A 25,484-nucleotide genomic window follows, 5' to 3' on the forward strand; every position below is an offset into this window, starting at 1 on the left:
CTTTTTAGAGTTTGCGCAAAATAGAAGGACCTGGCAACCATGCTAAGAAAATGTTGAAATGTACAATATTCAAAAATAGCTCCTGCCCAATGTCTGTCTCCTTCAGTGTCACAGCAATGGAAGATGTTTTCAATGATCTCAAAGCACTTGGGGTTCTTCCTCTGCGAGATAATAACCAGAGAACCCAAGCATGTTCTGGTTCTAGCAGTGCGCATGTATGATTTCCTCTTATAACAATGGTCAAAATCAAATTTGCACAATTTTCCCGCTGGCAATACAAGGCTAATGTAGCTAGCTGCCAGTTTAGCGGTGTGGAAACTGCAGGTCTAAATCATCACAAACTTGCCTCAAACTGTGTTTTTTTGTTCAGTAGTCTGAAATAGGCCTGTTTATGTTGTTTCACACATTGTATGATATGCTTTGTTCTATAAAATCACACAAAAATATGGACAAAATTCAGGCTTTAAGTTGGCTACTATTGTTTTGGAAGACATACTGCTGCTGGTACGGTATCTGACGGTATCTATTAGAAGAGAAGCCTAAAACTGAAATGCTAAATAAAGGCCCCCCGTCTGTCTGCAGCCTTTGGAATCTTCTTAATCCTCCGCCTCTTTACTTCTCCCCTGTTGACTGACTACATTTGGGTAAGGGGAAACCATGTAAACTTGGTTTTTGGCCAAACTGTTGCTTTAACCCTTGATTGTATGATGTTGCCTCAGGGCAACAAACTCATTTTCCTCACTTTACAATAACATTATACATATTTAAAGACAGCGATAGGGTTAACAATAAAGGGAAGAGTTTCAGGCATGTATTTGATCATTAGTGGGTGCATTTAAACCTCTTTTTTAACATTCAGTATGAATTTTCTTTGTTATTAAACTTTGCAGAAATATTTTTGTTGCCTAGAAGCAACATTGTGCAACAGTGGAATGGATTTAGCCAGTCACAAGCCGGGTCTCACCACTTGTATGTATATATATATATTTATACATATATATGTATGTATATATATATATATATATATTTTTTTTACTGCTCCCATAATGCGTGCATTAGAGGGTTAACTCTTTAAAGTCATGCAGCATTAATGATTCCATAACAGCTCAATTCTATCCAGCCCTGGAAGTGTGAGGGACTTGGAGATCCCTCCCTGGTTTTGAGCGCCTTATCCACAATCTGCAGTGTGAAAAGCCTGAATCCCTGCACCAGTAATCCTGACAACAAATGACGAACATGGCTGCCAACAGGCGAAGACATCTGATGTGTAAATAATGGAGGACAGGCTACTCAAGTCTTCTCATCAGTCCCTCTGTATCTCCTTCTCACATGTCATTACAGATTCAGTTCAAAGGAAACGAGTCTCAGGCCTGCTGCCCAGTGCAGAGATAAACCTGATCATAGACCAACTATTTGACAATATACATTAATTAGCATGGTGCTAGTGCTTCAGTGTTCAACCTTTTTCAGACAGTTTAGTAACTACTCTGATCAGGCATAACATTCTGACCACCTCCTTGTTTCCACGCTCATTGTCCATTTTATCAGCTCCACTTACTATATAGGTGCACTTTGTAGTTCTACAGTTACAGACTGTAGTCCATCTGTTTCTCTGCATACTTTGTTAGCCCCCTTTTACCCTGTTCTTCAGTGGCCAGGACCCCCATGGACCCTCACAGAGCAGGTACTATTTGGGTGGTGGATCATTCTCAGCACTGCAGTAACACTGATGTGGTGGTTTGTTAGTGTGTGTTGTGCTGGTCTGAGTGAATCAGACACAGCAGGGCTGCTGGAGTTTTCAAACACTGTGTCCACTCACTGCCCACTCTATTAGACACTCATACCTTGTCAGTCCACCTTGTAGATGTACAGTCAGAGACGATAGCTCATCTGCTGCTGCACAGTTTGTGTTGGTCATCCTCTAGTCCTTCATCAGTGGTCACAGGACGCTGTTGGCTGGATATTTTTGGTTGGTGGACTATTCTCAGTCCAGCAGTGACACTGTGGTGTTTAAAAACTCCAGTAGCACTGCTGAGTCTGATCCACTCAGACCAGCGCAACACACACTAACACACCACCACCACATCAGTGTTACTGCAGTGCTGAGAATGATCTATGACCCAAACAGTACCTGCTCTGTGAGGGTCCATGAGGGTCCTGACCACTGAAGAACAGGGTAAAAGGGGGCTAACAAAGTATCAGAGAAACAGATGGACTACAGTCTGTAACTGTAGAACTACAAAGTGCACCTATATAGTAAGTGGAGCTGATAAAATGGACAATGAGCGTAGAAACAAGGAGGTGGTCAGAATGTTATGCCTGATTGGTGTACATGCCAAATAAACTTCTTTAAACCCCTTATAACTGCAGGCCGTGACATTATTCATGATAATGAACATCCAAACCAAACCATATTATCCTCTCTAATACATGCATTTTTAGATTTTTGCATTTGCAAATATAGTTAACAGTTAGCAACAGGGTTGTTACTTAGTAAACACTAGTGGACTGATACAGGTATGGTGGAAAGCATCATGCTGTTGTCATATAAACGAGTACAATGCTTTTCAACCAAAGCCTTTCTCCTTGATACTGTTATCAGTGTTCAATGTGGCCAATAACCTTTCCTTGGCAGGAAAGGGCAATTAGACTGACATGCAAAATGACCAACCAGAAAATACTGCTTTTACACAACTATATTATTTAATATATCGCTGTTGTTGGAAGAAAACCTTGTATCTCCAAAATGATATCTTTACAGGAGAGGTAAAAAAAACATACTTTACTTTTAATGTAAGTCAATGGAACCAGACTTTTTTTCCATGTCATTTTGGCTCAATGTAAAGTGTAACAGACATTTTCAAGTTATGTCCAAAACTGAAAAAATGACAAAAAACAGAGATACAAAGTGTTGAATCAACAATGAAACATAACGCAGCCATGGAAATAAATAAAACTTTCCTTCACTTCTTGCATTTATATTTTTCTCCTGAGCTCCAATTCAAATGCAGTTCTTTTTTCCAACCTCTCTTTATCCCTTAGAATCAAACATACTGTGCTTTTAAGACTGATATATTTAAATAAGCTCTGTTCTGATTGGCTGCCCTGTATTGTGCCTTGTTTAAAAAAGCAGTGCGAGAATGGGCGGGGCTAAACTGCTATAGGCTGGATAGGTGGATATATGTAAATGCATTGGTTTTCCAACAACAGTGATATATTAATTTGTATATTAATTTGTTACTTCTAGGTATTCCAAACTCAGCTTCTGGTTATCAGAGAGTCTGTTGGTTTTTGTCACTCAGTGTGGCCAAAAACAGCCTATATTGAAACCAAAGGTCCATTTGACTGACCTGCAACATGTCTATTAACCAGGAAACATTCTTTAGCATGTCTTGTAGAGGAAAAACAGTGCTACAACAACAACAGCGGTAAACCAGACTTTAAACAAGATGTTTTTTACTTACTGCTAAATCCTTTAAGTACAAATCGTGAATAACTTTTAAAAATGGAAAGCCATATTCATTTCAGGGTGGCGTGGTGGTGCAGTGGGTAGCAATGTCACCTCACAGCAAGAAGGGCCTGGGACTCCTTCACTATACCCCAGCAACAGAGGCGTAGTCTACAAACCACTTGGATTTGCGGATATCTGCTTAAAACCGTACAGTGATATGTTTCTCAGTGTGTTACCATCATTGAATGTGAAATGTTGACAGCAAAGTATTGAACTGACAATGAAACTTAGCTCAGCCATGGAAATAAAACTTTCCCTCATTTCTTGCAGTTCCACTTATAATATTTAATTCATATGTGATTCATTGTTACATGACCAACCTCTCTTTATCCCTTAGAATTAAACAGGCTGTGCTTTTAAACGAAAAAGCCATTTGACTGACCTGCGAAATGTCTATCTACCAGAAACCACCTCAAAGCAAGAAGGGCCTAGGTTTGATTCCCCTGCTGGGTGACCAGGATCCTTCTTACCTTCTGCCCAATGAATGCTGGGACAGGCTCACACGACCCAGGAGGATGAGAGGCTAAGAAGATGAATGAATATTAATTGCAATCCAACGACTATAATACTCAATCACCAATATCTTTCTAAGTTAAGAAAGTTCTTATGAACAGTTGGTGAATGTTGCCTCATTGCTGCAGAGCTGAAAACTGTTTGGTACTGGCCACATACTGGCCCTTACAGTTTAAGGGGTTAAACGCTATGCAAAGTATAATCGTGTACAAAGCAATACACAATATCGCTGCCATTTTGAGGACTGAATCAGGGAGTGACTGCGCTGCGCGATGCTTTCAGTTTGCTGTGCTTTGTGAATGATTCACCTGCAAGACGTGACAGAAGCTGAGAGACACGCAGACCTCTAATTCAGTGTTTCAGACTCCAGGCTTGGAGCCGCTGCGCTGTATAGTTCAGTGTTTCTCTCTGCTGTTCACCTCGTTCAGCTCAAGAAGGGATTAATTAGCTAATAATATCAGGTATTTTAACCAGGAAACACAGTTATGCAGTGCAGGGGTTTCAGGACTGGAGCTGAACTCTGAACTAACTGCACTAGCAAACTTACAGAATCACGTCTGACGAAACACCACGTCGTTTTCAGACCCACGACATTCAGTCTGATATTTAACGCTTATGTTTCTCCATTCAAACCTCATTTAAATCTCCAGAAACAGAGAGTCAAGTTATACCGGCTGTCTGCAGCTCCGTTAGGGGGACGACTGTTCATCTCTCGGCTGTTAACATCAGCTAAAGTTATCTAAAGGCCAGCATTGATCACATCTGTGTTAATTAGCTGATGTCGTTCCTCCTATGATGACAGAGTTTTTCTCCTCTTTATGCAACACCATGGGATCCTTTACCCACCCTGACGTGAAGAGCCGGTGGGCTTCTGTGCTTTTAAATGCTCTGAGAGACTCCAGAACAGGGAGAGGGGCTGAGTATGAGATAAATATAAATGACAGGAAAACACAAATTTGGTAGCTTTTCCGCCAGTTTAAGTGGGACCAGGAGTTCAGGGGGAAACTGTTTAAGGATCACAGCCTATTTGATCGACTTTGTTGAGGTAAAGTTTTTTTCTCTTCCAGAGTAAGGAGAGTAATTTTAGCCATCTTTCACTTCTAGTTACTTTCGTGTGGAGCAACAAAACCAGAAATTTGATCCCAAATATGCAATGGCAATATCACGTGACTGAAACCCTGGGATATATAGAGATATATATAACGAAGATACAGTGGCTACAGAGTATACCAATATTATAAACAAATATGTTTAATGTGATCGGCATTGATGTTGTAAAATGCGATTTGGCTTTGGCCTCAGCCCCTCTCCCGGAGTGTTCAAATTCAGCAGAACAAGAACCAAATCCTGGAAGGAGCCCTACTAAATTGCTTTTAAGTGTTGCCAGTGGTTATGACTGTACTACAATTGAATGTCACTTGGAATGCTGCCCCTTTAAAATCCGTGTAATGAATACCAAATCTGCCCGGGTTTATTCCCTTTTTAAATGATTCATGAAAAATGTATCCTCCATCTTCCAGAGGACGGGGCCTGGCAGATTCATGTAGGCAGGGTGCACATGAATCACAGCGATGGCGTGTTGAGTGGCAGCTGAGCTGTCGTGTGCTGTGTGTATGACGGCTTCGGCCTCCCCCCTCCATCCACGCTCATCAGCAGTGAATGTGTCCCCCTGGTGCTGACGAACTCATCTGCGCTAATGCCACGATCTGCGTTAGATTAGAAAGATTGAACTATTGGATTTTGTTCTTCCATTTAATTTTATGGACCACTTTCTTACAGTGTCGAGCATGCAGTGAAATTACGGCTGTTAAAAAGATTTTGATGCTCAATCAAACTAATTGAATGAAAAGGCCTTCTTTCCTAGGCCAGCGAAGTCCGAGTGCTCGACAGAGAATGACCACTGATGATGCCATTTGGAGTGATGAAAGTTGGTAAAATCTACAAAGTTTTCCCCTCATCTAAATGTAGTCAATTAGACAAGATGTGTTTGGTGTCTATAGTTTGCTTTCATTTTCCACTGCAGCAATGAGGCTAATGTAGCTAATAAGTTATAGAAGCTAATGGTGAGGGGAAATTTTTGAAACTCACTTAAAGCTGAATCTTCCGCCTGACAGTCTTTGTTGTCTGTTTTGAGGAAACACTCAACTGTATTCATGTCTTTCACTGTCAGTTTATCATTTTGATTATTGTTATAACTGAACATGGAGGTGTCGCTGCATATTTTGCTGTACTATCTTAATATGCAGCACCTTCACTTCATTGTTAACCTACATTCTGAACGCAAACAAGTGGTGATCTGACCACTTTCCTTCCCTATACCCCAGCAACAGAGGTGTAGTCTATGGGATATGCAGGTATACGCCACCAACCCACTAGCAAACCACTTGTATTTGTGGATATCTGCTTAAACATGCACAGTGACATGTTTCTTAGTATGTTACCATCATTGTATGTGAAATGTTGACAGCAAAGTGTTGAATCAACAATGAAACATAATGCAGCCATGGAAATAAATAAAACTTTCCTTCACTTCTTGCATTTATATTTTTCTCCTGAGCTCCAATTCAAATGCAATTCTTTTTTCCAACCTCTCTTTATCCCTTAGAATCAAACATACTGTGCTTTTAAGACTGATATATTTAAATAAGCTCTGTTCTGATTGGCTGCCCTGTATTGTGCCTTGTTTAAAAAAGCAGTGCGAGAATGGGTGGGGCTAAACTGCTATAGGCTGGATAGGTGGGTATATGTAAATGCACTGGATTTCATGACATGAAAAAAATTAAAAGCGGGTTTTTGCAGTTTAGTTTCTAGATATTCTACAATCCTGTTTCCAAAAAAATGGGACAAAATATAAAATAAAAGAGAATGCAGGCTCAGGAACACTTCTGAAAACCACTGTATGTGAACATAGTTCGTCACTGCATCCACAAATGCAAGTTACAACTCTACCATGCAAAGAAGAAACCATATATAAAAAGGATCCAGAAACACCGCCGCTTTCTCTGGGTCTGAGCTCATTTAAGATGGACTGAGGCGAAAGTACAAAAGTGTCTTGAATGAAAATTTCAAATTCTTTTGGAAATCATGGAAGCCACATACTCTGGGCTAAAGAGTAGAGAGACCATCTGGCTTGTTATCAGCACACAGTTCAAAAGCCAGCATCCGTGATGTTATGCAAGTGCATTAGTGCACATGGTATGAGTGACTTGCACATCTGTGAAGGCAGCATTAATGCTGAATGATATATACATGTTTTGGCAACATATGCTGCCACCCAGGCGACGTCTTTTCCAGGGAACGCCTTGATTATTTCAGCAGGACAATGTCAAACCACATTCTGCATGTATTACAACAGCATTGCTCCATATTAAAAGAGTCCAGGTGCTAAACCTGCGTTCCTGCAGTCCAGACAATTCACCAACCGAAAACATTTGGCACATTATGAAATGAAAAATACAACAAAGGAGACCCTGAACTATATGCACTTATTTATGTATTTTTAAATTAGGCAATTGTAACAGGGCATCTAATGAAGCGCAAATCGGCTACCTACTGGATGTAAAGTGGGTTGGGGGGAAGTAAACCTGTGATTGGCTATTTTCATGCCTTACAGGCACCAGCAGTGAGCATGCAGGAAACGGAAGACAAATAAACACGAGACAATGGAATCCACAGAAAGTGACAGCATCAAACCAGCTCTTAATACAGAAGATACGTCTGAAAAAGCTGCATTTATGGCCTTACTAAGTGCTGGACTGGGTTATTGGGAGAGTTGGAAGGATTCCCAGTGGGCTGGTAGAGTTTTGGGTCAGTGACTGTGAGCTAATGAACAAACAGCACAAGAGCGCTTAAACTGTGAATGTTACATCCAGTGTTTATCTGCAGTAATTTAGGGGTGAAACCAGCGGCCCCCATGTCAAGTGATACAACTCCGGTTTACTGACTGTAACTGAGGGCTCATACAGAGGGATAGAGAGTAGATTAAGCGATTTCCCGTTCCACCTTAAACGATGTAGCGGTTACTTTCAGACGCCTGTATGGATGTTACTTCAGTGCATTGAGTCATCATAGGTAAGACATATATAAACCATAAACATGCCTGCTGTGAAAATGTGCTTTACCCTTGGATGATCAGGTTTAGATATTTCAGACTGCTGTGTTGTTGTTCCTCGTCTTCACACATCAGCTGTTTGATTTAACTTTCATGTCGTCTTCATTTGGGTTTACCCGCTGTGGCAGTAACCTGTTGTTTTTTAAATAATTATCATCTGTTACTGTGTAGGTTTAACGTTGTCTGATTTTAACTTAGTTTCGTCATCTTCTCTATGTAGAAGTTGTGTGGACTGAGGCGAAAGCATTTTTGCACCTCCTTTTTGCTTGCTTCCCTCAAGCAAAAGTCTTAAAAGTTAATTTCTCAGGAGTAATTAGTGTAAATCAATAGGTGGAGAGCACAGAGTACCCCATGATTTCAACTCATTTACATTAGCTGTCAGTGAGACCCAATGAATGAAGAGACAGCGCAGGGCCGAATATGATCATAAACCACAAGATGACTACTTAACCCCTCCAGGGAGCAGGAGAGGTCAGTTTATGTTAGAAGAGTAAGAATGTGTGGCAGGTTAGCCTGGAATATGAAAAATATCAGGGAAGGAAGCGTAAAGGGGCCATATCACAGAAAACCGAATTTTCCTTACATTTTTAAATTCATATATGGAAAAGAAGCTCTAAAATCAGCCAGATTCTTTAGCTTTTGGTGCTGCAGTTTTTAAACACCTCAGTGTCACTGCTGGACTGAGAATAGTCCACCAACCAAAAATATCCAGCCAACAGCGTCCTGTGGGCAGCGTCCTGTGACCACTGATGAAGGACTAGAGGATGACCAACACAAACTGTGCAGCAGCAGATGAGCTATCGTCTCTGACTTTACATCTACAAGGTGGACTGACAAGGTAGGAGTGTCTAATAGAGTGGGCAATTCCAGCAGCACTGCTGTGTCTGATCCACTCGTACCAGCACAACACACACTAACACACCACCACCACATCAGTGTTACTGCAGTGCTGAGAACCCACTCTGTGGTGGTCCTGTGGTGGTTCTGACCACTGAAGAACAGGGTGAAAGGGGGCTAACAAAGTACGCAGAGTGACAGATGGACTACACTCTGTAACTGTAGAACTACAAAGTGCACTTACATGGTCAGTGGAGCTGATAAAATGGACAATGAGCGTAGAAACAAGGAGTTTTAATGTTATGGCTAATCTGTATATGTTTCTTTAACTTTAATATTTGTTATGGTTGTACAGTGTTATTTGATCATCCAAATTGTGACCATGTGGTGCCTCATAATAGTTTCTCCGATAAAACTGAGACCACTTGATAACAGTAGCCACCGATTAGTTCCCCTAGTTCCCCTCTAACAGTCTGATACTGCTCCGTCCTCTATGTACAACCAATGTATTCAATCTGCCTGAAGCTGATGAGCAGAGTTTAATTAGGCTGAGCTGGAACAGCTGCAGAAGGACGAGCTCAGGAAACACAACCCTGCGCCGGGTCTCGGCTCCGCTGTTTAAAAATATCTGACGCCTACGCTGCCTGACAGTCGAGTCAATAACTGCCATTCATCATTCCTATCTGCCTGCCTCTTTTTAATTACTGCAATGAATTACCACACCGCTTGATGTATTTACTTTGTGCTTTCCGAGGTTCTTTGGTTCTCCCCGTTCCAAAAGTGGTTACGGCTGTGCGCTCAGCAAAGCGCCTGAGGCGTCTTCTAGGCCTCCTGTGATAGCAGAGGCAGATGTGCTAATATTGGTTTGAAATAACGTTCGACTGTCTCCCTGAACTCATCTGAATGGTGTGTGATTGACAAGCTAAGATTGCTCCTATCTGCTCCCCCTCTGCAGCGTGCGGCTGTGATATCAGAGGAGACGGAAGCGATGATTGCGGGTGAATGTCGGAGACATGATCACAGGCGATTACACACTTGATTCCAGACCATTGATAGCATATATAAAACTGGACTCAGTCATCCTGCTGTTGTCAGTGGTGACCAGGTGAGGTCAATAGTGCATAGTGGGAACGCGTGAGGCGGTGTGTGGTGCCTATAACCGCAGTGTGTGTAGAAGCTGCTGAGCAGATTTTTGGGAACGTGGTATTATGTTTGTCATGTATTATGATGCTGATCATTATAAAATAAACAGATAAACAAATAAGTGAATAACAATTGTAAACTACTACTACTAAAGTAATTGCAGTAATAGTAAAAAGTATTATTATTATTAATATACAGTGAATCTGCTCAGTTCTTTGTATTATTGAGGAGCTTAAACCATATAAAAACCACAAACCATAGCTTTACAGAACAGCAAACAGACCCTAATAAGCCCCCAATACGTATTTCCTTAAAAACGTGTTACTGAAAACTGTCACGTTAAGGTAGTACTGATGATAGCCTGTATTATCTTCTGCTCAGTAGTTTTGAAATATCTCACATAAGTTTGATTTATCAGCGAAGCAGTGAATTTCAGAAGGATTTGTTTCAGTCAAATCATGTTATAACTAGAAAAGTTTCCTTGTGATTGCACAGCTTAAGCAGTTCCCAGGTGGTTGCTAGAGTGTTGCTGAACAGTTAGCAGTTGCTAGGGTGTTGCTGAACAGTTAGCGGTTGCTAGGGTGTTGCTGAACAGTTAGCGGTTGCTAGGGTGTTGCTGAACAGTTAGCGGTTGCTAGGGTGTTGCTGAACAGTTAGCGGTTGCTAGGCTGTTGCTGAACCATTAATATGGTGTTTTAGGTGCTTGAAAAGATGTTGATAGAGTGATTGCTTTGGTATCTCAGATGGTTGCGTGGGTGTTGCTAGGTGGTTGATAGGGTGTTGCTAAGTGGTTGCTATGGTATCTCAGGTGGTTGCTAGGGTGTTGCTAGGTGATTGCTATGGTATCTCAGATGGTTGCTAGGGTGTTGCTGAACAGTTAATATGGTGTTTTATGTGGTTGCAGAGATGTTGATAAGTGGTGGTTGCTAGGGTGTTGCTAGATGGTTGCTATGGTATCTCAGATGGTTGCTAGGGTGTAACTGAACGGTTTATATTATATTTTATGTGGTTGCAAAGATGCTGATAAGTGGTTGTTTTGGTATCCCAGGTTTGCTAGGGATTGCTAGGGTGTTGCTAGTTGGTTGATTGGGTGTTGCTAGATGGTTTCTGTGGTATCTCAGGTTGTTGCTAGGGTGTTGCTAGATGGTTGCTATGGTATCTCAGGTGGTTGCTAGGGTGTTGCTAGGTGGTTGATAGGGTGTTGTTATATGGTTGCTATGGTATTTCAGGCGGTTGCTAGGGTGTTGCTAGGTGATTGCTATGGTATCTCAGATGGTTTCCATGGTGTTGCTGAACAGTTATTATGGTATTTTAGGTAGTTGCAAAGATCTTATTAGTGATTGCTTTGATATCGCAGGTGGTTGCTAGGGTGTTGCTAAATGGTTGATAGGGTATTGTTATTTGGTTGGTATGGTATCTCAGGTGGTTGCTAGGGTGTTGCTTGATGGTTGCTATGGTTTCCAGGGTTTTGCTAAACAGCTATTATGGTGTTTTAGGTAGTTGCAGAGATGATTAGTGATTGCTTTGGTATCGCAGATGGTTCCTAGGGTGTTGCTAGGTGGTTGATAGGGTATTGTTATTTGGTAGCTATGGTATCTTAGGTGGTTGCTAAGGTGTTGCAAGGTGATTGCTATTGTATCTCAGATGATTGCTATAGGGTGTTGCTGGACAGTTAATATGGTATTGTAGGTGGTTGCAAAGATGTTGATAAGTGATCGCTTTGGTATCCCAGGTGGTTGCTAGGGTGTTGCTAGGTGGTCTATAGGGTGTTGCTGGGTGATTGCTATGGTTCCCCACGTGGCATTTAGGGTGTTACTAAGTATCAAAATAAGTTGAGTGCACAAATGTTTGCACACCATTCATTTCCATGGGGAAAATGGCATTTGATAATGTACACAAACCATATGTTGTATCAAAAAGCTCTATACAAGCACACCATTCTTGATCAGACCGAACATTCTGGAGTTGGAAAAGTGTCACTATCTTGAACTGCAGGACAAGTTAGCAGACAAAAATCTAACAGAAAAAAAAAAGAAATATACTGTCGGATAAAAATTTGAAAAGTCCCCCCAGTGGAAACTACAATCTAAGTCTGTAGAGAACGAGTATTCTTCATAGGTGCACCTTCTAACTGCCGAATGTCTTTCAGAGGTCTTGAGGAAAGCTTGAACAGATGATGCTGTTTTGCATGGCAGAAATTCAACATTGATGGCACATTCAGCCTCGCTGACGCACAGCAGTTCGCCTTGCTACAAGCATGACCGCATAAAATTGCTAATTTACATGAATTACTGGGTACGTAAGACACATTTCCCCCCTTAGGCAATGCCATTAGCATTGTATACATAATTAAAAATGTAACTGGACCTTATAGAGACAGTGGTGTGAGCCCCTGTAGCATGTTCTGGCATTCTTGGCCATTGGGAAGCCATAGCATGCTTTGACCTCAACCTTTCACTTCATGTTTCTGACACGCTTTTAAGCACATCAGAGCATAATTTTACTGGATGGCCCCATTTCAGTGGTCTCCACTTGTGCTTCAGCTGACAGAACACGGTATTTCTGACAATCAGTGGATTAAGTGCTGCTGAAGCTGCAACTGAGGGCAGATCATGTTGGAGAGAGACTCCTAGAGGTCATCTGTAGTATGGCAGGATAGTTTTACCCTGCTAGGACTCCAGAGAATCATCACACAATGGAATCCACTACACAAAATACACATCATTTCAACAAATTCAGGATTTCTAGGAAAGATTTGAAGAAGGATGAAGTCCATGATCGGCTGGATCAGAGCAGGGGTGTCCAGATCAGAGCAGGGGTGCCCAGCAGGGGTGCTGGATCAGAGCAGGGGTGCCCAGATCAGAACAGGGGTGCCCAGCAGGGGTGCTGGATCAGAGCAGGGGTGCCCAGCCCTGGTCCTGGAGATCTACAAGCCTGCAGAGTTTAGCTCAGTCTTAAACCAAAAAACTCCTGATCCAGGTAATGAAGGCCTTCAGAAGTATCTGAATAATAGACCCAAGCGTGTTGAGCTCTTTAGTGTGGTAGATCTCCAGGACCAAGACTGGACACCCCTGTATTAGAGTTAAGTGAGGGGTGGGGCAGCTTAATGGATACGGGTCAGAACTGAACTCTGCAGGAAGGTAGTTCTCCAGGACCAGGCTTGGAGACCACTGACCCAGGCCCAATTCCAATTCTTATTTTTACCCCTACCCCTTGTTTTCGAGTGTCACCTTGCCCCTTGGAACTGAGTTAAATGGGTAATGGTTACAATCTTCCTCTACCAAATGAGACCCTCTAATAAAAAGAACATGACTTCATTATCAGGCTACTGGAGCTGCTCTGTAGGCAATCCTGCCGGTCTGCAGTGATAGCAGAGGAGAGTAAAGTTCAGCAACCTCGCTGCTGGGCTTTAGTTACATTTAGGGCATCATATGCCTTCAAAGAGGGGGATGCAACAATTATTTGTTATTGCCCACCCCTAATTCTTCAGTGATAAGAAGCTCAAGTCAGATATTCGTCAGCTGCTTGTTCGAACATTCCTGTTCCACCTTAAATGGTACAGCAGTTACTTTCTGGCTCTGAAGGAGTCGGTACTGCTGGCCTACTTAAGGTGGAACGGGAAAATTAGCTAGCCACTGGGATTTTTACGCTTGTTATAAAGAAAAGGACCATTATACATTGAAATGATATTAAGCTAATTTAATATAATGGTTATTAGGGGCGAGGGGTGAAATGAGATTCGTGCCTTAGTGTGTCCACCATTTACCTTTACTACTACGTCCAACTTTTCAAGAGACTTGTTACCAGCTTTTCAAAGAAACCTGTAGGGATATTTTTCCACACCTGCAGAGTTCAGTCTTAGAAGTTGGTTGCATTTCCTTTTTCTCACAATCCAAGTAATCCCAAACACATTCAGAGATGTGGAGGTCTGGGCCTGGGGTGGCCAGTCCATTGTTCTGAGAACACCAGATCTTCTTCTTTTTGTCTTTTTCTCTTTCTCAGTGAGGCTTCTTGGCAGCTACACATCCTTTCAGATCCATAGCTTTGAGTGTCTTCTCACAGTAGAACGTCTTACCACCATTAGGAGTCCCATTTTTTAAGCCAGTCATTAACTGGTTTTGGCCTGCAGACACTCTGTTTGTTATTCACATCGCAAGCTAATTACTAAGCTGAGAACATGCAGTTTTAAATTGGTTCACTGATTGGAAGCCAGTAATTGTGACAGACCTAGTAGAAAATAAGAGCGAATTTCCCCTTTAAGGCCTGGGAAATACACCCCACTCTCAGTGGACCCACCTCCCTCGCTCACCTACTTTCCCCGTGATAGACGGGTCCTCCTCTAAGAGCGTATTAAAAGTAGTTTGTGGAGCTCCAGCCCGTCAGTGGCCCGATGCCGGAGAGAGTGAATCCCACTGGAACCCAGTCTAAATCTGCTCAGGAGACTGGTGAGCACAGAAACAGCTGGAAGAGGAAAGGCTACATGGGAACATGCCAATTTATACACATGCTGATAATTCCAGATTCTCCTTCTGAGAGTTTTACAGGGATGTAATAAATGACTGGTGAACTGTTGGACGAATGCTGTATGGATCATTCTACTGAACTGGTTCAGAGTTGAAAACACATTTCTTGGACTTTAGACTAAAATCCTTTTGATTTGAGTGACGCTGTACCTTAATTATGTTTATTTTATTAAAACAGATGATTGAACAATCCATTTTGCCACAAAAGAAATAATACTATCAAATCTTAATCAAGCGTTTCAGTAGTGATTGTTTCAACAAATTTAGATCATTTTGAGCAGAACTCAAAATCGCTAGCCAGTACCTGACTAGCAAACACAGCTTTGAATGGTTACACACATAAAACACAAAAAGGTTTCCTTAATTGAAGAAAATATGACAATTCTTACTGTTACACACTGATTTTCACACTTTGGGTCACACTAAAATTAGGCTCCGCCCATGGACTGGAACTTTGTTTTGGTAATGACATGAAAACATGAGACACCATTTTTGAATAAAGTTTCTAAATTTTTGAGGTTTTTTTATTATGATATGTCTAAATCTTCACTTTGTTAAGTATTAGTAAGTATTATTTTCACAAGTGTAAATTTAGGGGTTTGGGTTTGGGACAGACACCTTCCAATAGAAAGTACACTATAAATGATGAGTTTTGCGAATACTTAGTAAATCAGCCTTGAAATTGTTTTGTCTGGACTTTTGACTTTGTGCTTCTGTGTTGATTTCAACAGCTGACTACATGCTTTCCAAATTCCACAACTACAAATAAGTGTCAGAACGTTAAGAATGAAAATTTACTATCAAAATCTTTCAAAACAAACAGATGTTTTCCTGCAGAGTCTAGTTCCAACCACAATGTGCCACACCTGCTTCAGCTAATGAACTTCTTCAGAGGTTCCTGAATTGCTGGGAGGGGCCCTTGGGGCGGCGCTAGCCTGTCGCTGCCAGGAGGAGGGTTGGTGACCAAAGCTCTAAAATCTACCTCACAGAAGTTATTACATGGTCACAGATACATTGGGTGACACCTGGGACATTGTTGTATGATTGTTTTGAGTTAAGGTTTTGGCCTAAAATGTATATTTTTAAATAAAATACATATGAATTCATGGCAGAGAGATGCATATTGGGCATAGCAAGACAAAATAATCCAAATAATTTCTTTCTTTTTTTTTTAACATTTACCATTAAATACACTCAGAGGGCATCTGTAAGTGCACTAGTCATTTTGAATAGTAAACAAAGCAGTTGGTTTGCTTTGTAGATATTGTGCCCCCTGGTTTTTATTACCACCACTGTAGAGAACTCTAAGCTTGAATACCAATGAACCATTTCACCTCAGACCTCTCTGAATGACTTTGTTTTACAATGATTGAATTATGCAGAAATTTAAAAAAATGGGTGGGATTTCCCTACCTGGCCACTATCACCGCATCTCACGCTTGGATTGGGGACAATTCTAACTTGCAACCATGCACACCTAGCAGGGTCTTTCAATTATATAATCAGGCCATCAAAAATCAGGAACAAAGGTTCAAAATACTGACAACTTCTATCATACTTTAAATACAAAGGAGCGCTGGCGGTGTCGTAGTTTGAGCAGAATGCGCTAACTAGTGCACAAGTGTGTAGACCGCAAGTGCACCAATCAGAACACAGCCACGGACATCCGAACCTGGAAGCCGAGTTTACACGAAACGCGTTTCGGGCCTCGTCGGCCACCGTTCTGAAGAGGCTCGTTCTCTCTACCGCCTCACTCATTCAACACTGTCCGGGCTGAATTTAGCAACGGGCAGAGAAAATGTTGCGAAGGAGGACAGCCGGACAGGACAGCGGTGAAAGTGCTCAGCCTGACAGGAAAAAGGTTGTGAACTCTCCTCGCCGCTGCGTCGTTTATTTAACTTGAACTCGAGGCTAATGCGGAGTTAGCTGGCGTGCTCACCTCCCAGCTCCCTCAGGCTGCAGAGACACAGGGATGTGAGCTAGCTGGGCTAAAGCTGAGCGAGTTTAATGAATAAATCACACAGTTTATATAAGCTTTCTCTGCAGTGAGTGACCACCAAATAAGAGAAACACGAAGTCATAATACTACACGCTCACCGGACACTTTATTAGAAACACCTACTTTGTATTCCCTCCCATGTTGGTTGTGCAGTTGGTTCACAGTTTGGCTGCGTCCGAATACAAAATTCCACCAATTTCTCCAAATTTTTGAATAATTCAGTCACTGAGATGTAAACAGGCATTAATGTGAGGTGGTTCATTGTAGAGAAACTTGCTAGCTACTGCTTCTTCACAGTGGTGGCGATAGGAACCAGGGGCTGTGATGTCTACAACACAAATACAGCCGTTTTATTTACTGTCCAAACCACCAGTGAACCTACAGTGTCTTCTGGTTTTTATATGTTATGTTGATGATGGTGAAATAGGCATAAATGTAAAAAAAAAAAAAAATCAGTTTTCTTTGGGGTCTATTTTGGCTTAGAAAACCCTTCATGTATCCCTCCACCATGAATGAGTCAAATAAATTGCAGACTTTTATCCCAAAACTCATGTAAAGCAACGTCTCAGACATCAGGCAGCATATCGCTGTTGTCGGAAGAAAACCTCGTATCTCAATTTTTGATGTTTTTCAGTTTTTGACATCAAAAAGACATTGAAAGTACTTGTGGTCCTAAATATTGTGTGTAAATTTCATTATGAACAACAGAAATGACCCAAAATTACTTGGAAAAAAGTCTGGTTCCATTGACTTACATTAAAAATAAAGTAGGTTTTTCCTTTTCATTTCCTTGTCATTTTGTCATTGTCATTTTGGAGATACAAGATTTTCTTCCGACAACAGTGATATTTATGACCACTTCATGTAGTAACTTTCTGTGTTGGGGCTTTTAGAGGCATTACAATTTTACCCTGTTCTTCAGTGGTCAGGACCCCCATGGACCCTCACAGAGCAGGTACTGTTTGGGTGGTGGGTCAGTCTCAGCACTGCAGTAACACTGACGTGGTGGTGGTGTGTTAGTGTGTGTTGTGCTGGTCTGAGTGGATCAGACACAGCAGTGCTGCTGGAGTTTTTAAACTCCTCAGTGTCACTGCTGGACTGAGAATAGTCCACCAACCAAAAATATCCAGCCAACAGCCTCCTGTGGGCAGCGTCCTGTGACCACTGATGAAGGACTAGAGGATGACCAACACAAACTGTGCAGCAGCAGATGAGCTATCATCCCTGACTTTACATCTACAAGGTGGACTGACAAGGTATGAGTGTCTAATTGTGTTACTGCAGTGCTGAGAATGACCCACCACCCAAATAGTACTTGCTCTGTGAGGGTCCATGGAGGTCCTGACCACTGAAGAACAGGGTAAAAGTTGGCTAACAAAGTATGCAGAGAAACAGATGGACTACAGTCTGTAACTGTAGAACTACAAAGTGCACCTATATAGTAAGTGGAGCTGATAAAATGGACAATGAGCGTAGAAACAAGGAGGTGGTCATAATGTTATGCCTGATCGGTGTTTTTGCCCATTTTGAATTTGATGCCAACAACATGTTCCAAAAAAGTTGGGGCGGGAGCATGTTTACCACTGTGTTTCATCACCTCTTCTTTTAACAACACTGTGTTTGGGAACTGAGGAGACACTGCTGTAGTTTTGAAAGTGAAATGTTTATCTATTCTTACTTGATACAGGATTTCAGCTGCTCAACCGTTCAGGGTCTCTTTTGTTGTATTTCTTGTTTCATAACAAAAAATTTCTCAGTTTCAACATTTGATATGTTGTCTTTGTACTATTTTCAAATACATACAGGGTTTAAATGATTTGCACAGCGTCCCAACTTTTTTGGAAATGAGGTTGTACATTAAAATAGGTTTTATGTACAACACAAAATATCCAATGTTGGCATCGGCCCAATATTTACGTACTGAGGCATCCCTACAAGATAAAGCTCTCCTGACTGCTGTGTAAAAAGGCATGTAGCATCTCAGAGTCTGCTATTCTTGACTTAGCATAACATCAGCTTGTATTCATTTGCTTATTTTCTTTTTAATAGAAACACCTCAGTGTTTCATGTTTGGCTGTTTTTGTACATCACATTTGGAGCATTGGCAAAAAAAGAAAGCTTCACCTTTCAGTCTTGAGTTTGACTTTATTTTCTGTGTAGAATATTTTTTGGCTGGCGTTCGTCGACGAGGGCATCAGAGAAGCTGAACTCTCTACTGAAACTTTTTTACCTGCAGGCAACCTGCGAGGCGCCTGCTGCTGTGAACAAACAGCAGGAAAAGAGGAGCTGCTGGTCCACTGTGGTTTTATTAGGGAAGATTCTCCTTCTTGTTATCTTCGTCCCACCTTTCCTCAATTATGCCTCACTTCAAAGAGAAAGACAGGAGCTCAGCCCTAAAGGTCAGGGTTCACTTTTACCCTTTTTCGCCTAACTGGCCTGTGACTGCATATCAACGTGATGCAGATCTGATGATGAAAAGATTGCAGTGTACTAAAAAAACACTATTTTTCTTTTTCTAGGTGGGCAATTAATAGATGTTGGTCTAGGCCAGAAGATCAGCCTCATCTGCAAAGGCCACGGACGACCAGTTGGTAAATCCTTTTCTTGTTTTGTTGGAAAAGCTTCATTGCTGCAGGTTTATGTTTCCAAGTGTAAAGAAGGTAGTTTGGAGCCATGAATTTGGGCAGCACGCTGAGGGGGAGTGTTACACTGTGTAACGAAGAGAGACACAGATGAGAGATATCCTTAACTCTCCCTCGCTGCTCAAACACCTCATAGCTGATCGAGGGGCAGGATGACGCTGCTGCTGCTGTGGAGCCTTGGTGATCTGTTTCATTTGGCGCTAGATGCAGAGGAAAGCCCCCCCTGCAGATTGCTGCTGCAAAGGACGCACTCTACCTACCAACAGTCCATTAACTGAGACACACTGTATAGCTTTAGCAGGATGATGCATTTTGGCTACATTCACATTACAAGCCTAATTGCTCAAATCCGATCTCTCTGACTCGATGGTTCACACTCGTTTAGGTAAGTGATTCAAATCTGTCATTAATGTGACGAACCGGCGTCCTGAAATGACTCTCATGAGCTCATCCTACTCAGTAACGTCACGTGAATGAATCACGTTCATCATCAGCACAAACTAACGAGCAGAACGAGCTTCGCTGAGAAGATAATTAACTCTGATCAGCTCTCAGCTTCATTATTAGAGCGAGACGAAGGAGAAAAAGGTGAGATGAGCTGCTTTTCCACCGTTTACAGGCTTTAACTTCTGTTCAGTGCTGCTGCCATGGTAACGCTGAATGATGGCGCAGTGGAAAAAAAGCACATGAATTCCGATCTGAGCGTCACATTAAGGTCACATGGCCACGAACCAGATACGTAGCCGATCTAGGACCACATATGAAAGTGGCTCAGGTCGGATTTGAAAAGCCCTAAAAACATCAGATCTGAGTCAACCTGGCAATGTAAATGTAGCCTTTAATAACTTGGAGCATTCATACAGAATTCAACGGATGAAATCAAATGTGCAGTTGTACACAAAGGTTTGTGCACCCCTGGATGTTCATGATTTTCTAGGACTACGTTCACATTACCAGTTTAAAGTGGCACAAATCCGATTTTTTGCCCTAATGTGAATCAGTTCTGCTGTTTTCAGGGCTGTGTGGACACAAATCTGATATTTTCAAATCTGACCTAAGCCACTTTCATCTGTGGTCCTAGATCGGATTCGTATCCGATTCGTGGCCATGCGACCTTAATGTGACGCTCAGATCGGAATTCATGTGCTTTTTTTTTCACTAATTATCTTCACAGCGAAGCTTGTTCTGCTCGTTAGTTTGTGCTGATGATGGACGTGATTCATTCTCGTGACGTTACTGAGTAGGATGAGCTCATGCGGGTCTTTTCAGGACGCCGGTTCGTCACATTAATGACAGATTTGAATCACTTACCTAAACAGATTTGAGCACAAAATCGGATGTGAGCAGTGAGGCTTGTAATGTGAACGTAGCCTAAGTTAAAATGAGTGAACACATCCTCCACAGGGACGAAACATTTAAGTGCACAATTTGCATTTATTTGCTGAGTTTAACGTATTGGCAAAACATTGGCCATCATTTTTGTACAGCACACCTTTTATGTTTTTTTCTGCCAATTTTTTAAACATCATAAATAGTAATTGTGCAAATTTGTATCTCTGATATAGATATAGGTATATCAGTGTATAAATGTTGCTCAGCCGATCAGAGTCATCCTTTTTATAACAAAGAATTTTTTTTCTGTTCCATCCACTCTGTTGTCACGTGTTTTTCACTTTCACTGTATTTCTCAACCTCTCAAGATTTTGCTTGGTAGTGTTCGTCTGATTCTGCCTATCAGAGACCTAAGCTGCTTTTCTTCTCCACCTCTTTGCAGTAATTCTGGACGCTCCGACGGGGATGTCTTCAGACGTTTGGTATCACGTGCAGGAGAGCATCTCACAAACAACAAAGGCAAGTTCGATCAGGTTGTTGACTTCGTAACGGTCGCCTACTGATGCGAGCAGTTTGTCTTTGTGCGGGAAGACGGCGCTTGTGCTCGACACAATGAGTCTCATCAGGTTTTTTGTGTACATGTTGTTTTCATGCATTGCTGATGATGGGAAACGCATTCGAACGCTGAGCCGGACCGGCGTCCCGTAGAAGTGTTTATGTAACGAGCTATACGCAGCGTGTGGCCCAGGGCGGCTTATTCTGAACACGAAGCTTTCTCCTTTGTTGCTGTAAATTGTTTGTGGCATCGCGAGGTCCAGAAAAGCTGGAACATTATGCTTAGTTCAGCTGTGTGCAGTGTGTAATGGGACCCCTGGTGCTGAGAGTAGGAGTGAGATGTAAAGATTAAGGCCACCTACAAGATAAAGCAAACAAAGCAGCCTCAGCATAATGATCCACTTTGTGAATCGGTGACTAAGATTTGAGTCACGGTATTCAGGCAATAATAGCATCACTGACTTTTATTTATTTATTTCCCAGCTACTGTAAATGATGCTCTGCGATTTTCACCAAACTGTACAAGCTTTGCGAGAAGAAGAAGCTTTTCAAACTCCCTCAAATAAATGGACATATTGAATAGAAAGCGGATTAGATTTTGCCTGTTTTCTTTGCAAATACTGAAGGAACAACTGACAAAAGTCCTCTCTTGGGAATAAAGCCGAACTCCACACGTTGTAATGTCATAACTCAAACCTTTCAGATGATAAAACCAGCTTTAGGTCAAAAGAGTTTCATTGTGCTTTGTCAGTAGTTTGGAATGGAAAACCGTCAAATCCAGAGATGATCCGATCCAGTTTTTGTGCTCCACTGATGTGAGTTCTCTTTAAAATCGTTAAGATTGTTTTTCAGGTAGACTGTCTATGTCATGTTACATTTAACAGATTATACCATATTTCCAATAACCGGTCAAACTAAAAATCAAACTATCCTGAGTGATGCAACCACCGAAGTGTTGGACCCATCATCAGGTCGCGAGTTCGATCCCTGGTGATACTACAGCCGTCCGTAGCCGGGAGTCCGAGAGAGCACAGTTGGCCTCGCTCTCCCTGGATGGGTAGGATGCCCCCCCTTCCCCCATCACCCAGCGCGATGCTAGTCAGCGCAGGTGTCTGTTAGCTGACGTAACAGATCTGGCGGTTGGCGCTTTCCTCCGAGCGCGTTCAGCTGTCCAAAGACGTTGCGTGAGCGGCAGTTCGAAAAGAAGCGGTGGCGCTTCACAGGTCTCGAAGGAAGCCTGTGTTAGCCTTCACCCTCCTAGTGCTGGTGGTATCGTGTGACTGGGGGAGTCCTAACCAGTGAGTCGAATTGGAAATGACTAAATTGGTGAGAAAATTGGGGAAAAAATCTCCCCCAAAAAAACTAAATATTAAAAAAAATTAGCAAACTAGAACTGGAAGTGATGTTGGAGGAAATGGACAACAGTAGAAATCCTCCTTGGTTATTTTAACAATTATTAACAATCTTAAAAATGATCTTATGTGAAACTCAGTGTAAGTTGTGTGAGACTGTTGTAAGGTTAGGAAAATATTTATGAACTTTTTTCTGCAAGAATTCACCAAACTTGTAGGCGAATGGTGTTGGGTTCATTTCTGGCTGATTCCAGGTTGTTTAGCTGTTCTTCTGTCACAGCTGCCGACTGAAAAGCTGCTCAGTGGTGATGACAGTTTGGGAATTTAGTGTCGTCTCATCTTCAGAGTCTGACCAAATCGGCTGTCAGTCAAATGTGATCTTAAGTGTCCATTTTCTGTTTGTGGCAAAGTAAGAAGTAAAAACGTTCAAATGGTTTGAGCGTCTCCTACAGCTGTCAAAGTCGTTGCTGAGCAACGGCGTCTCAGTGGAGTGATACAGTGTTTGTGAAAAAAGTGTAATGTTATGGCGAAATGATAGCACAGTTAGAACGCTTCTCAACCAATCAGCTTGCGAGGCCGGGACTAACTGTTGTATAATGAACATCATTAAAGTCAGCAGAATTCCCTATTAATATATTGCAAAGCGTATCACAATCACAATACATAGAAATGTCACATTGTGGTATTTTGGCCATTTGTCCATTTTGTCCTCTAAAAACTTTTATAACTCCTGAAACCGTTTGACGTGCAGTGCTGTTATTGGGGGGAAAATGCACAAGGACATGTCCTAATGTTTCTGGATCAGGCGGCTCGCATGTCACACAGCTGCAGAGGACCCTGCAGGAGGTTAAGCAGAGCTTATACAGGGAACGTTGCCTTGATATTAGCCACCTCCAGCAGCAGCTATCTTTATTTTTAATTTAAGACTTTGTGCACAAACAGCCAAGGCATCCAACACATATGGAGGACCAGATTTGACAAAATGAAAAATAAATAAAATTAAAAAGAAATGGCTTAGTAAAATAATATATTAAGTAGAATTGCAAAAAATAATGATGATAAATCTAAAAATAAATATATGTATACATAACAATTAATATATTAATATATAAAATCTTATATAAATTAATATGGCTGCATTTATGTATATGTCTATTTAGTAATTTCCCCTTCTCACTAATTTTTATATATGTTTTTTGTTGTTTATATGTTTCTTTATTAACATTTCTTCTGTTTTTCTATTAATTCATTTTATTAATTCATTTCCATAACTATTCATTTCTATATTTATTTATTTCTCTATTTATTTCTGTATTTCCTTCTCCTTATGCTAATAAGGGGGCTGTCAGTCAATGATGTCACAGCGTCTTAATATTCCTGTTGGTCGATCGATGTCAGACTCTGTAGATCGATTGTACGTGTCTTGCTCTCTCAGTGGTAACTAAGGACAAGACAGTACAGTAACAGCTGTTTACAGCAGCAGACAGTCAGAGATCTGAGAGTCTCGGCTGATCTGTCTGAAAATGCAGGTCCGGATTATTGACTCTTCTGTTGGAGGCTGTGGGGACAGTTTCAGGTCCATTTTGCTGCCTCTGCTGATACAGAGGTCGACCAGTAGTGTTCAGAACCCTGGAGGAGGTGGTTCAGCGTCTTTTTCTGCAAAATTCAGATCACACAGACATTTGGACGCCCTTCTCACATGCGGCACAAACAGTCATAATTATATTTTCTGCGACCATTTTTCAACTTCTCTTTATCTCCTAGAGTTAAACAAGTGTTTTTTTATTACTGATATATGTAAATGAGTTCTGTTCTAATTGGCTGCTCTGTTTTGAGCCTCAGTCAAAAGCACAAGAGCTGGAATATTCCATATAACTTCAGCATGAATGGAGGGGGCTAAAGATTTATACATATATATTTATATATAGCTTTTTGTGACATTTCGTTTAAAAATAATGGTGTAAAAAAGGGTTTCCGAGAGAAAGAACCAGTTTTGGTTCCCTAAAGAACCTTTTTATGGCTGGTTCTACAGAGCAGCACTTTTGTAAGCATGTTTGTGAGACCTTGTTACGAGTTTAAAGATCCCCACGTAAAGTTAAGGTTCTGTACCAATTAATGTCAGAGCAGAGAACCATCTAGAAACCTTTTATCTCTGAGAGTGAAGGAATAAAACTGAAAAAGATAGAGAGATGGAGATGGAGGTAATGTGTTTCTGCGGCAAGGCGTCAGCGGTGGCCAGCGGCGGCCCTGTGCCGAGCCTCTGCCATGCCAGCTCGCATCAGGGGCCGCGCAGAGAGCTCCACAGATTGCGGCTGACAGCCTGCCAGGCTGCCCCTCGCTGTGTGTCCGAGCACTGATGCTCGCCCTAATGAGGGCTCATGGCATGCCTGTCCAGAACTCAGCGGGCACACACACGTGAAGCTGTCCCTTATGGCTCAGTCAATATATTTCCCACCACTTTTGACAGTTGCACGAAAGATAAGTTTGAAATCGTATCACCTTAAGCTGTTGTATTTAATATACAGCTTATTTTTCAGAAACTGTGAATTATATTGTAATCACTGTAAATGTACAACCTCATTTCCAAAAAAGTTGGGACACTGTGCAAAATATAAATAAAAACAAAATGCAGTGATATGCAGATCATTTAAACCCTGTATCTCATTGAAAATAGTACAAAGACAATCAGATGTTGAAACTAAGAGATTTTATTGTTTATTGAAAAATATTTGCTCATTTTGAATTAGATGCCAACAACACGTTCCAAAAAAGTTGGGAGGGGGCAACAGTGTAATGCTAAAAAAAAACCACCTGGTGGTTGATTGGCAACAGGTCAGTAACATGATTGGGTATAAAATATCATCTCAGAGAGGCTGAGTCTTTCAGAAGTTAAGATGAAAGACTGCACAATCAAATAGTTCAACATTTCAAGAATAATGTTTCTCAATGTAAAATAGCAAAGATCT

At 41.5% G+C, this 25,484-nt stretch overlaps 1 protein-coding gene across 1 annotated transcript in view; it reads left to right on the forward strand.

Moving 5' to 3' along the window:
• Positions 1-16,353: 16,353 nt before the first annotated feature.
• si:dkey-122a22.2 overlaps positions 16,354-25,484 on the forward strand; it is a 54,888-nt gene continuing 45,757 nt past the window's right edge. The window contains exons 1-4 of the mRNA XM_036558338.1: positions 16,354-16,499; positions 18,874-19,036; positions 19,157-19,228; positions 21,054-21,130. Coding sequence (XP_036414231.1) covers positions 16,437-16,499; positions 18,874-19,036; positions 19,157-19,228; positions 21,054-21,130 — 375 coding nt within the window. The 5' untranslated portion in view covers positions 16,354-16,436. The remainder of the gene's footprint in view (positions 16,500-18,873; positions 19,037-19,156; positions 19,229-21,053; positions 21,131-25,484) is intronic.

This window comes from Colossoma macropomum, unplaced genomic scaffold (assembly GCF_904425465.1).
Source record: "Colossoma macropomum unplaced genomic scaffold, Colossoma_macropomum, whole genome shotgun sequence".
In the NCBI taxonomy this organism is placed as follows: domain Eukaryota; kingdom Metazoa; phylum Chordata; class Actinopteri; order Characiformes; family Serrasalmidae; genus Colossoma; species Colossoma macropomum.